A 14,415-nucleotide genomic window follows, 5' to 3' on the forward strand; every position below is an offset into this window, starting at 1 on the left:
AACACAAAAATAGAAGAGACGGGGAGGATGAGACAAGACTTTACAGAAATGGTAAACACAGCTTACATCCAATGTAAAAAGTTAAGGGAAACCTGTTATAGCCTTTAAACTCCCAAATACCATTTCTCACAGAGAATCTAAATCACCTTGGAGGAAAAAGGGAAAAATAAAACCTCCTAAAAAATGTCAAAGACCTGAAGTCCCCTCTGGTTTACAGTTTCTATCTGTATCTCAGCTATTTATAAAGCCGATCTCCACTGTCTCTGTCATACATTTCAGTTACACATGTCCTGAGCTAGCAAACCCGATCTGTATAACCATGGGAATAAGTGAAGATATCTGTGCACACTCTAAGCCTTGCTTATTTAAATAATAAGAATTGCTGCATTTGATTTATAAAGAGATGAGTAGGTTTCTGCATGAAACTCTGCTAATAGTTGAAAAAACCTGTTCCGCTACGGACTGGAAAAGGGCTCTCCCCACCCACACATACATCTGGGATTTGATCACCGACCCTTAGGAGAAATCCACAAAACCTGTTCTGCTTAGGACAGTATATTGCAGGGCAAAGGAAAACCTTGCACGCTTGAGATTTGGGTGGAATCCATTTATTCCACATGTGCAAAGACTGGACGAGGAATTGGAGGATCAGCAACAACCAAACTGAAACCTCTCCATGTGTTACACACATAAGCCATTCTTGATTGAAATCCTGTAAATCTTTTCCTTATATAATATGTTTCCTTGTCTGGTAGAGCTTGATTTCAATTTATACTGCTCTTTTTTTCTTTCCATCATGGTCAAAACTATCATAAACAGTCTGTAAACTCTGTATTGCAAATGGCTTTCTAATAATAAAAAAGGTATTTTCAGAAGAAAGATCAGTTCCTCATGTCTAAGTTGAAAAAGGGACACTGTCACACAGTCCAAGGTAAAAAAAAATATTAAAAAAACCTATTCATCTTAAAATTATTATAATACGGTAAAAAATATAATATATATGGGAAGGAATGCTTTACAGACTCTAAATAAGGAACCAAATTTCTGGCAAGAAAAGAAATACTTTCCCCAAAGGAAGTTAAAACTCATGAAGCATCCCTGATGGAGGTATTTTCTATATGAATTGTTTTTAAGAACTTGAATACATACCCTAACAAAACTGTCTAGGTCTAGAAAAACCCCAAATCACAGGCAAAATGTGTATTTTCTCCACTAATGCAGTTAGCTGCTTCTTCAGTGAAGTACTTAAAATTTATCATTTGCCCGAAAAAAATGTAACATCCCCTCCCCCAACAGATGCCCTTGCAAAATCCTGTTTTTTACTTATACCATGATAGTATTCCTCACCAAAGCGGACATCGGCACTCCTGCAGCAAATACTTCGGGGATCTCTACTTGCTCTTTCAGGAAACATCCATGTCAATACACCTCAGTGAAGATGTTCTCTGCAAAAGAAATCTATCACCATGTTCTTGATTTATTATTATTTACTGTTGTGCTGCTCAAATAATCCAAAGAGTTTATCTCCATCTCTGAAGATCTGTAGAGGTTTTGTTTGCTTGGATGGTTTTACAAGGATGAAAGCAGCGTTTCTGAAACATCGTAGTGAGTATTGCTGCAGTTAAAGCAAAAAACTTTGGACTTTGATCTTTGGCATTTATAAAAGCTAGTTTATAATCAGGATATCTTATCTGTTCTTAGAAGGCAAAATGGTACATTTATAAAAACAGAACTTCTAAGGAAATAAACCTATAGAATCTTAATTTAAATGCAAAGGCATAAAAAGATTTCGTCCTTTGTAATGTGAAGAAAGCTTGTTTCCAATTCCCCAAATGTTTTAACAAGCAATATTGTGTATAGACAAGCTTTGTGATATCAATTGACTGGTTATTAAATGTATTTGAGCTCTTCTCCTGCTCCCAGCACACTCACACACACACAAACATATGTGATATTCATGTTAACAATTTATTTCTTGGAGGGAAGAAACCAGGTCTTTCTCAGTCCAGTTATCCTGGATGTTGCCTCAGGTTATTTTAGTTTTTATGTTTAATATTGCAGGGATTTTATGGATTTACCAAAATACCATAATTTTTATTTTTAAATCACTTTTTTTTTTTTCTTTTTCAAACAGATCCAATCCAGATCGGACCTTATCATACTCTGTTTCAGTTCACTGCCACCATATGTAAGTGTTGTCAAGGCTGTAATACATAAAGTATCTGGCTCCAGGGCTGGTTTCACTGTGGTTTTGGAATACAGATTTTATAATATGCAGTTTCCTTCCTCTGAAGTCATTGGGCTATTCAGTGGAATAAGGTTTCTAAGGCACAGGTCAGATCTTCAAAGGCACCTAGGCACCCAAATCCTGTTGAAGGATATCCTACTGATTTGAAGTGAGGTCCCTGCCTTATCCCCTTCAAAGGTGGGGGGAGATTCCTCAAACCATAGCTAAAGCCAGGTTAAACAGGCCCTCAGGCACTCCCCAGACAATCTCATGACTACTTGTCCCCCAGCCTTATTGCTTGGCCATTAACACAAGACACAGGTGGGACGTGCCCTTCTTTAGGTGGGACTCAATCGATGCAAACAGAGCCATTCTTAGGTTGCTCCAGCTCATGCCGTGGATGAGATTGAAAGAGCTGATGGATTTTTTGCCCTCGGATCGCTTGAGTTTCCATGATGTTACTGCACACACACATGCAGTGAGCTTGCTGCACAGATGGTCTGCATACACATACCTCTGGTATGGACATCTGATGCTTCTGAGATGCACCAGAGTGGCTGAGCAGGAGCAAAGCAGCTAAATCGCATGTAGGCAGCGGCGTTGATAGTGTCCAGAAGCACTGTGCTTTTGTGTCTTCCCTATGAACATGCGACCTCTGAAGCTGCCCCAAAGCATCAGATCTGCTGTGTTGGTGCGTGGTGACAAAAGCACGTGCCTCCAGCAGAATTTATATCTGCTGCAGCACAGTAGCCATGGCTGTAAAGTCTGGAGGGGTGCCAGTGCACTTGGGGATATTGTACTGGACCTTCAACCAAAGCTGCTGTATGCCCAGAAACTCAGCCAAACACAGAGAAATCCTCAAAATGGAATTAAATCTCCAAGAGAGAAAAAGAGGACATGTTCTGGAAAACTCAGCTGTATGGCATTTTGACTCCCAGCTCCAGAGGAACATCATCTTGCTTGGCTGTCCCTTGGGCTCTGGCTACCTTATTTGGAATTGTACTTTCTGATAGATCAATGTTTTCTGACTTCTTGGGATGTGTGTGGACAGTGGCAGATTTAGGTCAAAATTTACAGTGGCAGAATAATGGCTTCAGCTCTGTACATGTTCACCAAGAAAAACAGTTTTGAAAGGGCCCTTCAGGCCAGGGCTATACTACTAAGTCTTGTTGCTTTACCTGTTTTAAAAGATGCATATGACTGGAGGAAAAGGAAAATGTATAATGTGTGCCCACCTATAACAAAATTTGAATCGTCAAGCCATCAGGAGGTAGACTGGGCATATTTGGTGATACTACAGGTCTTACCATAAGACAGGTAAGAAGACACAGGGAAGAAGCCTGGCTACAGGTTCCCAAAGGTTTGCCCTTACTCTGAAGAGCTGTGTCATTGATTTCAGCAGGAGAAAATAGAGCTCTCTTATACATAGATTATAGTCTAAAACTTGTTCTGAGCAGGTATTCAACTGGATGATCCAAAGAAGAGCATTGGCTTTCTGGTATTAGCCAGAGTGGGAAAGAGTAAATCAGGAAAAAAATAAATCACACCACACTTTTCCTGCTACTCATATTTTTTTCCCTAAGCCGTCACTAGCTGCTCTCTCTGCCCACCTCCTCAGTGAATTCTCGTATTCCTACACAGCCAGAGCAGATACTGCTGCAGTATGTGGGGTGGAGGTGTATCTTCCCTAACTACATGTATGAAAAACAGGTCTCTGGATCCCTAGCAAGTTCCTCCTCTTGCCCTGGCTTCCATCCTGGAAGATGCAGATCTTTGGACCTGTGCTGAGAAACCCCAGGAAGGTGTAGGCTGGAGACAGGGTTGATCCAGGCCTCTCATGGGCTTGCAGATGGGGAGGAGTGAAGGGAAAGCAGATGGGCACCCCCCAAGGATGGAAGAATTAAGCAGATATTCGAGCAAACCTCACAGGCAATTTCTTCCAGCTAATCCCTGCCATAATTTTTCCCACAGCAAAGCTGATCTGGTACATCATTTCCATGTGACAAAAGTCAATTTTATCACTGCTCGCTCTCAGAGGTCTTAGACACTTGCTTTTAATCATATAGTGTATGCTGACATCTGGTGGCATTCCGTAACCAAATCTTCATTAAACAAATAAGTTTTGGTTTTAAGGAGTCTGCATTCTTATTTTCCCTTAGCTGGGTCCAGAAACAGGATTCTTCCCGGACCCCTTTGGACTGAGAATTATTCTAATGCACACGTGTGGGACTGGGATGGTCCTGGATCTCTTGCAAGACGCTTTCATGGGCACTGGCCTCCAGGTAAGGAAGGGACTGTCAGCCAAGGGACCTGACTGCGTTCAAATACAGTTGTTCCAGCACAAAATAGAGCACACAGCATCTTGCCATTCCCCATTCTGAACACAGAGAATCACTGCACTTAAAAGGAATGATGCAAAACTACTTTAGCAGGAACAGAGCCACTGAAAAGTGTTAGGTGGTAACACTTCTCCTGTATTTCAAATTGGAGAAGAAGCAGCAAAACAACACGTATGAATAGCAAGTGAGATGTACCAAACCCTTGTTTAATGGCAAGTGAGAATAGGTAGCATGGAGTCAGCTGTCATAGTTTAAAAGATATCCATGATGTAGCTGTTCCATTAAAATTAGGATTAAAATCATGTTTAAATTTCATTTCCTCCAGTCCTTATCCTGTTTTTGATTAGTTTTAAAAGCAGTTGATGGTCTTATGATTTGAAGATTTTGCATTTTAAATTTTGTGTACATGGTCTGGCATTTTATGTGAAATTGTGGGTTTGATCTTTGACCTCTGTTTACTACAGTCCTGATTTGCCACTAATTTGATAGCAAGCCATAAGGGCCTACTGTAAACAAGCTGCTCACTTTACATAGCTATGTTTGGCTCCTAAATGAAGAAGTATGTATGGAATATACTTTGGGTACTGTAGCCTCCTAAAGAAATAATAAAAACCACATCACTGCTTAGCTTTCCAGGTAACGTTTACATTGGGAGAAAATAAGTTGCATGCCTAATAGAGAGAGAAAATGCAATTCTTATCCATCTTAGGTTTGTTTGTTTAAAATTGTTCTTTAAAGTATTTGAGAGCTCAAGCCGTCTCTTTTGAAGTCAGTGGGAACTTTGCCATTGATTTCAAAAGGATCAGGATTAAGCCTAAATTGGTGGGGTCTAAAAGGCAAAAATGAAAATGTCCAAAGTCTACAAATCTCTCACTGATCCACCACCCCGAAAGGAAGGACAAAAGCCTTCTCCAAGGTCTGTAATGTACATCTTGATTCCAGGACTCCTGTTTTTTGTACATTTGTAGACTTCAAGATGGAAAGCAACTTCCAGTCAGGACCATAATCGATAGCATATGGAGTAGTACATACTTGCAGCATGGACTTGTAGAGCTGCTGGGGGAAGGGAGATGAAAGCTGCTTGTAAAAATCAACAGGCTGTCTGTACACATCTTCCACAAGTTTTCCTGCGCTAACACAACACAGTATACCCTGCCTGCAACCCACCCCAGGCAGCTTCCCCAGCTCACAGGTTCAGGCCTTCAGGTACAGTCTTACACACGGGAACTAATGCTGCAAAAGTCTGCTTGTAGACATTGAACTCAGAAACAGGTCTGACCATCCTGCACAAGCTTAGCACTTTTTGCACTGATCAGGCACTGTCCTCTGAGCAGAAGGTAAAAGAAAGGTCTTCAACTTTCTCCTGTATCACCCAGCTGGGACCATCCATCCCAGCAGTGAACTTCCCATCACCTGGGCTCTATCCTCACAGTGGAGAGCAGACGGTGGTGGGCACGCCTAGGTACCCCGAAGGAAGTGCTGTTTTCCTATTTGGCAGAGGAGGAAACCATAACATCTTTCATTTTCTGGCTTAGGGAGTCCTGGTAACTGTCACCAGAGCCCAGTAGTCAAGGATGTGTACTCTTCTCAGCTAAGAAAGTGGTTCATCTACAGTGACAAAGTGCCAGCTCAGAGAAGTGATGGGCCAGCAAACATGAAAGGCCCTCTTGTTTCCTCTTCAGACACCCAAGTGCACTGAGTATCTGAAATGAAGTGACCCTGGTGCCAGGTCAAGCTATCCATGGATGACTTCAGGAGAGGCTAAAGCAACTAACTAGAGGTAGGAAACTGCATGATGACTCTGCTGCTTTATATGGTCCCAATATCAGACAAGCCAGAGTTCAGGGAGACACATGGATCAAGCACCATCCCAGATCATCGGAACTTGAGGCTGACAAAGCACCCATTGCAGTCTCCAAAGCCTTGTGACTCAACAGAGGAAAATCATCTTCTGTTAACAGAGACTCGTACTTGGCCAAAGAAGATCAGATAGAAATACAGCATCAAAGTAGGGGAATCCGTGCAATTAAAACCCACAATAATCTTTTGTGTCTCCATTGCTCAGAAGTAACCCAAGCTGTTAAGAGCCTGGTGGGAACCAGGGAAGGTGGATGTCATTTCTAAAGTGTGTAGCCCCTTGTCTTGTCTTCTACCCCAAAATGACTGGCAATAGAATGGAAGGAGACAAAAATTGCCACCTTGCAAATTACTCAGTTTAATCAATCTTGAGATTTTCTACCAAACCAACTCAAGCAGCATTTAATCCATTTTCACAGCTGCTACACTACCTCCTGCTGTGTGCTCCTCGGAGGGAGCAAGATGCTACTCACAGGGAGAATCAGTCCTGTCCTGATTCTGATGTGGGTCAGCCACCACAGCCAGACACAAACCTGCACTTCTGTTGCCTTTGCCCAGGTGTAAAGACAGACAGAGCCAGCAATAGCAAGTCAGGTTACCTTTCTGAAGATACTTTCCCTGAGGTATTTTTTGAGCTACCCCAGATTGCCCACAGTACAAGGACAACAACTGAAAATACACATGCAGGGAATCATGCATGGTGCATTCTGAACATGCCCCCAGTGACGTGACCATGACTCTGGTGCCAGATCTCTGCTGTGCTGTTTTGATAACGTATTGTGGTCCCACTGAAAACACCTTATATTTCCATAGTTTTGAAGTGGTTCTAGTCTATTCTGCTGGTCCACCTGGCAGAGGACACCCCTGCTTTGAAGGACCCTCAAACAGAACTCGACTTTGGGCAGAAGCTTGCATCCACTTCATGGGACATTTCCTCCGAGTATTTTAAGTGTCAGTCTCAAGGGCTTTAATACCCTTATGCCAATCACCTCAGCGTCACTTTCAGCCTGAAAACAGCAATGGACTAGTGTAGGGACATTTGCATATACTGAGTTGGTTTTGCTAACAGAGCAGAAATAGTTTCTAAAATGCTGTTTACTTTCTTAATAGGGCTGGCTTACAATGTAAAGAAAGGTCAAATTCATCCGAATAACTTTGGCCTCTTGTGCATGCAAGACGATCAGAGATTTTTAATAAATAAAGGATGCCGTAAGGGTCCCTGGTGTGTTAGACAAAGTGGGCATGTCTGGACCCAGTGCGGAACAGCGATCTGTCACTGCTAGATCAACTTCAAAAGCAATTCAACAAGGGCTCCACGTAGACAATGTTACAGAAAACCTGTTCCAATAGCTGTCTTATGCAAGAGAAAACCACAGTCACATTTGTATTTTAGGCAGTGAACCAACAAGAATGAAGCAAAACAACAGCAAATGTCCTCAAGAGATATTTCGGGCTGCTCCTCTCCTCCCTTACACTCCTTTCCAATCTCTTACCAATTTGTGCATTTTTGGCAACAGAGAACCATACTGCAGAGGTCACTGGCAGGCTGGTGGGGACCACTGCAGCTTTTGGCTACCAAAGACAACTTCCCCAGCCTGGGGAAGTGTCGACCTCCTTGCTCCCCATTTTGAGCTAGGGTAGAGGAGACCGTGGGTGAAAGAGGCAGAGGAACAGGAAAACTTTCCTCAGCCCGGCAACCTTTGACAACCAGTTGCTGCTTTTCCTCTTCGCCCCAGGATCTGCTATCCAACAAGTGCAAATTGAGGATGACAAATAAGAACATTAGCCTGGTGTTTCTGCTAAAATGATCCGCCTTGAAGTAGCTGATGTTGACACTTAAATTGTCAGCAGACTTCCAGTTTAGAGCTCCGGTTAGAAGAATGGGTCCATTCACACTTCCCTTGGAGCTATTGTTTCAACTCTCTCTAGACCGGCAAATATCACTGCAGCAGTTTACACTCCAGTTCCACTTGAAAGGGTTTTTTGCAACCATAACCCAAATTGCCTAGAAACTTTTTTTTTTTTTAATGTAAGCCTAGACTCCAGAGAATAATTACGCAATGCTGTAAAAATAGTCTGCAGCAATTTACATAGCCGTGAAGTATCAGAGCTGTTTTTTTCCAGTGTACCTATGTATACATGGCTGCAGCTACCTCCAGTATTTACAGAGGACTCAGTGGAGCTGTGATCACAGAAACCGGTATTTCAAGTTAGGTCACACACGTGAACAAAACATTTCTTGTTATAAGGCAAGGTTTTGTATTTTGGGGTGTTATATCATCATCTAACTGAAACACTACCTTGCCACTTCTACCTTTCCTGTATCACATTCTGACTGGATTCAAATAACGACTTTGTGGCTAATGCAGGCATTGGCTATATGATCAAGTAGAAGAGTATTAATTTAATTTCAGTTTCTTTCCATAATTGCATGTTCCTTCCATCTTCGAACAAGTTAATCATATTGAGGGGCAGTATCCTCATTTCTCTCTCTGCAGTAAACTTTGTTGCTTCTCATTTCTGTTAGGTATCATATCTCCTTGCCTGCTGGAAGCTCAGTCCCCAGCCTGCTCTCCTGTGTGCTAACTTGTTCTCTTCTCTCTTGATGCATCTTGCTGATGGTAGGACCACCAATCCCACTGGAACTAAGCAATCAATCCCAGTTCTTCTTAAGAGTAGGAAAAAACTCTGCTGTAGCAGGTGACAGAATAACTGCCCGCTGATCCTTGTCTGTGACACTAATTGTCAAGACTTTGGACATTTTCAAGCCCAGCTGACCCACAGTATAAACTAATACAACCCGATACTTCCAGGGTACAGTATGAGCTCTCTGGATTGCTCTTGTCCAGAGCCTGAAGATGCAGTGGCTTAATTCTTTCTTTCTATGCTTCTCTAGAAGCCTGTTTCTGTCTCCCATGTAATTCTGCCAAGCTCCTACCTTGGTAGCACCTACTCTCCCTTTAAGGAGCTTTTTTAGTTGTTGTTTTCCCCAGGAGAGCTTAAGTGATCAAATGAAAACTAACACAATGAATGGATAAAGCCACAGCCTGGGAACAAACCCATTGCCTGAAATCTCTGCAAAGAAACTATTCAGGAAATACTTGCAAGCAAAGAATACATGTCAGAAGTAAGAATTTTTGCAAGTGACTATATGCATATGGGAACAACAACTTCCAACTCTTGCAACCTAGCAGTGATGAATTAATAACTGATCATTAGATTTAGGCACTGATTTGAAGGAGTTAAAATCCAAGGCTGCCTTTTCAGAGGAGGGTGGGGCATTGAGGAAGTCAGAGAGAGGGGAAAAAAAAAAGGCACCTGAATGCCCTGGGAAGGAGCAGCAAAACCTTCTGTCAAGCTCCCCTTCCTCTCCTATTCTACAAATACTCCTGAGCTGAGGGTGTCCTGGTGCCCACTGGCAGCCGCAGCCCTCGGCCACACACACCTGTGTGTGGAGCGACCCACGCGAGCAGCCTTTCCCACACCAGGAAGTGAGTGCCACCTCCCGGTCCTGCTCACCTCTCCTCACAGCCACCCGTCCCCACTGGTGTGACAGCGAGTGGCATGGCCAGTGGCCGGGGCCTGAGGGCAGGGACATGGGCATCCTCCCTGTTTCAGAGTGGGCATCCTGGAATGCATCCTTTGGGGGGCCGGGCACCGGGAGCGGGCCCCTCTCCGGCCCCTGGTACAGCACACACAAGGTAAGTGCCTGCCGTGCAGCACCATGCTGGGGCTCAGGAATAAGTGGGCTCGGGGAGGGCGAGGTAATCATTTCAGCCTCTCCCCACTGTCCTCCGAAAAGCCCCTTTCCAGCGCTTGTTTCTGCTGACACCTGCTCCCTCTTCACCCCGTTCAGCGTTCAGCCCGCACCGCCCTGGCTTCCCCCTCCAAGCAGTCCTTTCTGAGTAGGAACTGCGCAAACAGCTGGGCTGTTCTGCGCTAGAGCGTCGCTGGTTTTTGTCATTGGTGTTTCTGTCGCTGTCAGTGCTGACAATGTATTTGGGCAACTGCAAAAGAGAGACTGAAGCGGCCCCTGAGAACTAGCAAGTTGAAGCATCTGCTAACAATAAAAATGAATTGGAGGTTGATTAAACCCTTTACCTTTTCCCTGCTTTTTGCTTCACAAACTAGGAGGCATGGGAGGATACTCAACATTCTTGGTTTTCGCTGTATAAGAGGCAAACCACTTTTTTTACGATGCAAAATATTGGTATAAATTGTGCATAAAATGGCTTGCAATTAACTGCTCTCCTTTCTCTGCGAGAAGCCCAGTAGCAGGTCATAGCACGGAGAAGGTCACAAAAACTTTCCCCTCTCAATTCTGCATTTGCTGTCCATCTGGCAGGAGGCATTCCTCAGCCCCGTGTTCTCGGAGGGGAGGAAACCTGTGGATTTCTGTGCTCGGGTCCCTGGAGCAGCAGGACTCGTGGCTAATGGCCGGTGGCAGTGCTTCCCGGGACCAGAGCTGGGATCTCTTCTGGGAGACGAGTGTGGAGCCGAGGGTTCCTGTGGGTTTGGGAGCTAGGGCCCCAGGGCTGGGAGTGCTTGCAGAGCTGCCAGAGGAAGGCAGCAACAGGGAACTCCCTTGGCATGGGGACACCCACCTGCACGTCATGGTGGGATTATCTATTTGCTTGCAAAACATCCCAGCCCTGCTCCTGTACTCCTGGGGTGGTTGTGTGAGGACTGCTGTGTTTTAAGCCTGATAGTTTTCTGGGAAGACCTGAATCATTTTTTAGTGTTGCTTAGGTATCTGCAGGCAAGACTAATTTTCTGTGTTTCTGTTTACTTGAGCTGAGGCTTTGGAGAAGGTAATGAGTAACCATGGGTCATGTGTTGCTGCCAACCTTCATCTTTCCAAGAGTTAAATTCTTCTGTGTACCTCCATTTTCACATTTTATATTTTTAGAAATATCAGAAACCATTTCTTCCCTCCATTCCCAGCTATCCTGGCTGTGACTCAGTGGATCGGCCCCATTTCAGGTCTTTACACGGGGGTCTTTCCCTTCGCCTTTTCTTGAGGCCATTTCATCCTCTTGGTTTGGTTTGAATAGGTGCTCTTTGTTTTCTGCCTCATCAAGAGACCACAACTTCACCAGCTCTCATCTGCCTGGAAACACCCCAGAAAAGCTAAGGTGAATTGCTCTTGGGGGGAGTATTTTTCAGCCCCCTCAAGGCCATGAACCATCATGAGGTGAAAGAGTGAGATCCTCTCTCAAGAGCCCCTAGACATGAGGGGCTTGGCATGGCTGCCGGTCACAGCTGCCTAGTGCCACGTGGGCATCAGAGACACCCACATGGGATCAGCACTTCTGACACATGCCTTGGGGAAATCTGTGGCACTAGAATAAGCCTTAAATGATGTCTGTAAACACACAGCTCCCTGAAAGAAGTTGAAGTGCCTGTGTCCATGTGGCTGTGTAGTATAATGCCTCCTTGTGCTGGCATTACATTTCTTTGGTTGGTTGGTTTTTTTTAAATTGGGGTTATTCTCCTGCCAGTTCCCTGATCAGGCTAATTGGTGCTAGCTATCGGCATGAGGGTAGAAGGGGGAAAGTGTGGTCGTGAGAGAAAAAGAGCGGACGTAGGATTTCTCCTTGGCATCAGCATGAATGTAGCTTGGTTGATGCTGCTTGAGGAACTGCACCTCTGAAGTCAGCACGAGAGGATCCCGTGCTCTCACAGCCTTCCCTGTCTCAGCGCTGTGTTGTGTCATGGGACATGGGCATGTTAATCGGTGCAGTAAAATCTGATTAAATATGTACTTAGTTACCTGAAGTATTTCCTGACAAACTGATGTTATTGTAATATTTTTGGGTCTGCTGGAGTAATGACTGTAAGAAGCCACCACATGTGGATATTGTCTGCTTAATATAAAGTGTATGTAATTGCCTCAGTTTAATCCTTTTCTTATTTCCCTCAGCACTTCTCAAACGTTATTTATTTCCAATATTGTTGTTTATGGATAAAAACATTTTGCAAGGTTAGTCGAGATTATTATCTACAATACTGATCTTGGTTTGACTTTGTGTCAGAGAAGGAGAAAACAGCCAGGTGAGAATAGTCACTGAAAGCTTGGATGTAACACTTCTTCCGTAACTCAGTATTTCACACGGCTGTTGTGTGTGGTCACTGTATTTAGTTGTTCAAGTGTGAAGCCGAGCTGGAGATGGAAATTAATTTAACTTCTGCTTCTTTTTCCTCCTTTGCCTGTCTCTTAATAAACTCAGAGTTATTACTGGCTGCCCAGACACTCACCTCGGGAGATTGTTTTATTTCGTGTGTTGTAGTAATAAATCATTTTGGCTCTATATTTGAGGTTTAAAATGTTGACAGCTCCTTCAGATGGATCTGTGGCCTCTTGTCCCTTGACAATATATCACAGCCTGTCACAGGCCATACGTGCAGGTGGCCAGTATGTGCAGCCAGGAAACCTGATCCTTTGTGTGGTCTAATCAGCAGGCGGTGGTGGCTGCGATCAGGTGAGATGAGAAATCCCATGGATTAAACACATCATCGTGAGGTCTTTCTGTGCTGCCTTCTATCTATACCTGAAATCTAGATTTCATGTGAAGTGCCACAATGAAGGTTTTTAGCTCATTCTGTCCAAGGAGAAAGTCTTCAGTGCTTCAACTCACCCCACCTTGCTAGGGCTTGGTGCCATTGAACCTCAGCAAGGTGAGGGCATGGTTTGGTCCGGGTTTCTTCCAGTGGTAGCACCGTCCCTGCTGGTACTTCTGCTGACATGGGGGCTGCTGCCCCCGTGCTGTGAGGGACCCAGTGCAGGAGGGAAGGGAGCTGCCACTGTGGAGAGGAAGCTTATTTCTCCATTTCCCTTGGCTGAGGAAGCACCCCAGAAACAGTCAGGACCTCTTCATCTGGGACTGCCACCAGATATTGTCATGGCACATCCTACAAATATTCATCAGGATATTTTAAGCACTTAAACAATGAAAGTTCCAGCCATGGTTTTCAATCAGGGAAAGCTCTAGAGCAAGTGAAGGTGTCCATGGAAGTGTGGGTGGGAGCCAAAAGGGCAGTATGGCCACAGTACACATGGATTTCAACTAGGCCAGCTTTCCTCTGCAAGAAGCAACCACCAGATATTATTGGGCTATTAAAGGTGAAGGCAAACCCTCCTGGTTTTTTCCACTTCAAGTGTTTTGTAAGTTTCTTTTTAATGCCTCACCCAGCATCTCTGCTGTTGTACTCATCTGTGAAGGCTATGGTGAAAAGTTTTTCCTCTTCCTCACAGCTTCTTATTCTAAAACTGTTCACTGAAAGCAAACAAGGGTGTCAAAACACTGACTTTATTTCATCGAATTGTTCTTTACCTGTCAGATTTCAGAATTCACAGTTTTGGTTTCCTTTATCTTATGGGGGAATGTGTATGGGACAAAATGCATATTATTTTCTTAGGTGAGAAATGTGTTTCAGCCCTTATAAATCAAAAGTTAGGAAGAGGACTTTGTTCAGCCTCTCAAATACACCTTTTTTGAATCAGTCATAGGGAATCCAAAAGCCAAAGCTTATAATGAAGAAGCATTGCAAACAGTTGCTGCCAGCACCGATGCACGCTCTTCTGGTGGTGTTTTGCTGTCAGGAATCCAGCAGCATTTCCATGGCTGAGTCCCCACTTAATTAGGCTCTGCTAGAAAAGGATGTGTGACTTTGGGTCATAAATGCAGGACTGTGAGCTGGGCCAGCTTTGCATCCAAGCTTTCAGGCTCTGCCAGAGCTGTAGGTCTGATCTGCTGGGGTTTGTACTCTCATTAGCTTTAGTGTGAGTGAGAAGCTGACATGAGAAGGCAAAATAGAGCACTGGTTAGAAAGGATCACCCATATCTTTTTTACAGCCTCATACATTCATTCTGCCTTGCCAAACATCAACAGTCCCTGCAGATGTAAAGATTGCAACATGTCTGGTGTGAAATGAACACACGGCTTGTGTAAGCTGCAGCCTCCAGGTTAAAGAAAGATCAGCTGCTGCAT

At 44.0% G+C, this 14,415-nt stretch overlaps 1 protein-coding gene across 1 annotated transcript in view; it reads left to right on the forward strand.

The window, feature by feature from the left end:
* The first annotated feature begins 9,765 nt into the window (after positions 1-9,765).
* NIPAL2 (NIPA like domain containing 2) overlaps positions 9,766-14,415 on the forward strand; it is a 50,808-nt gene continuing 46,158 nt past the window's right edge. The window contains exon 1 of the mRNA XM_075747087.1: positions 9,766-10,124. Coding sequence (XP_075603202.1) covers positions 10,020-10,124 — 105 coding nt within the window. The 5' untranslated portion in view covers positions 9,766-10,019. The remainder of the gene's footprint in view (positions 10,125-14,415) is intronic.

Source organism: Balearica regulorum, chromosome 2, assembly GCF_011004875.1.
Source record: "Balearica regulorum gibbericeps isolate bBalReg1 chromosome 2, bBalReg1.pri, whole genome shotgun sequence".
NCBI lineage: Eukaryota > Metazoa > Chordata > Aves > Gruiformes > Gruidae > Balearica > Balearica regulorum.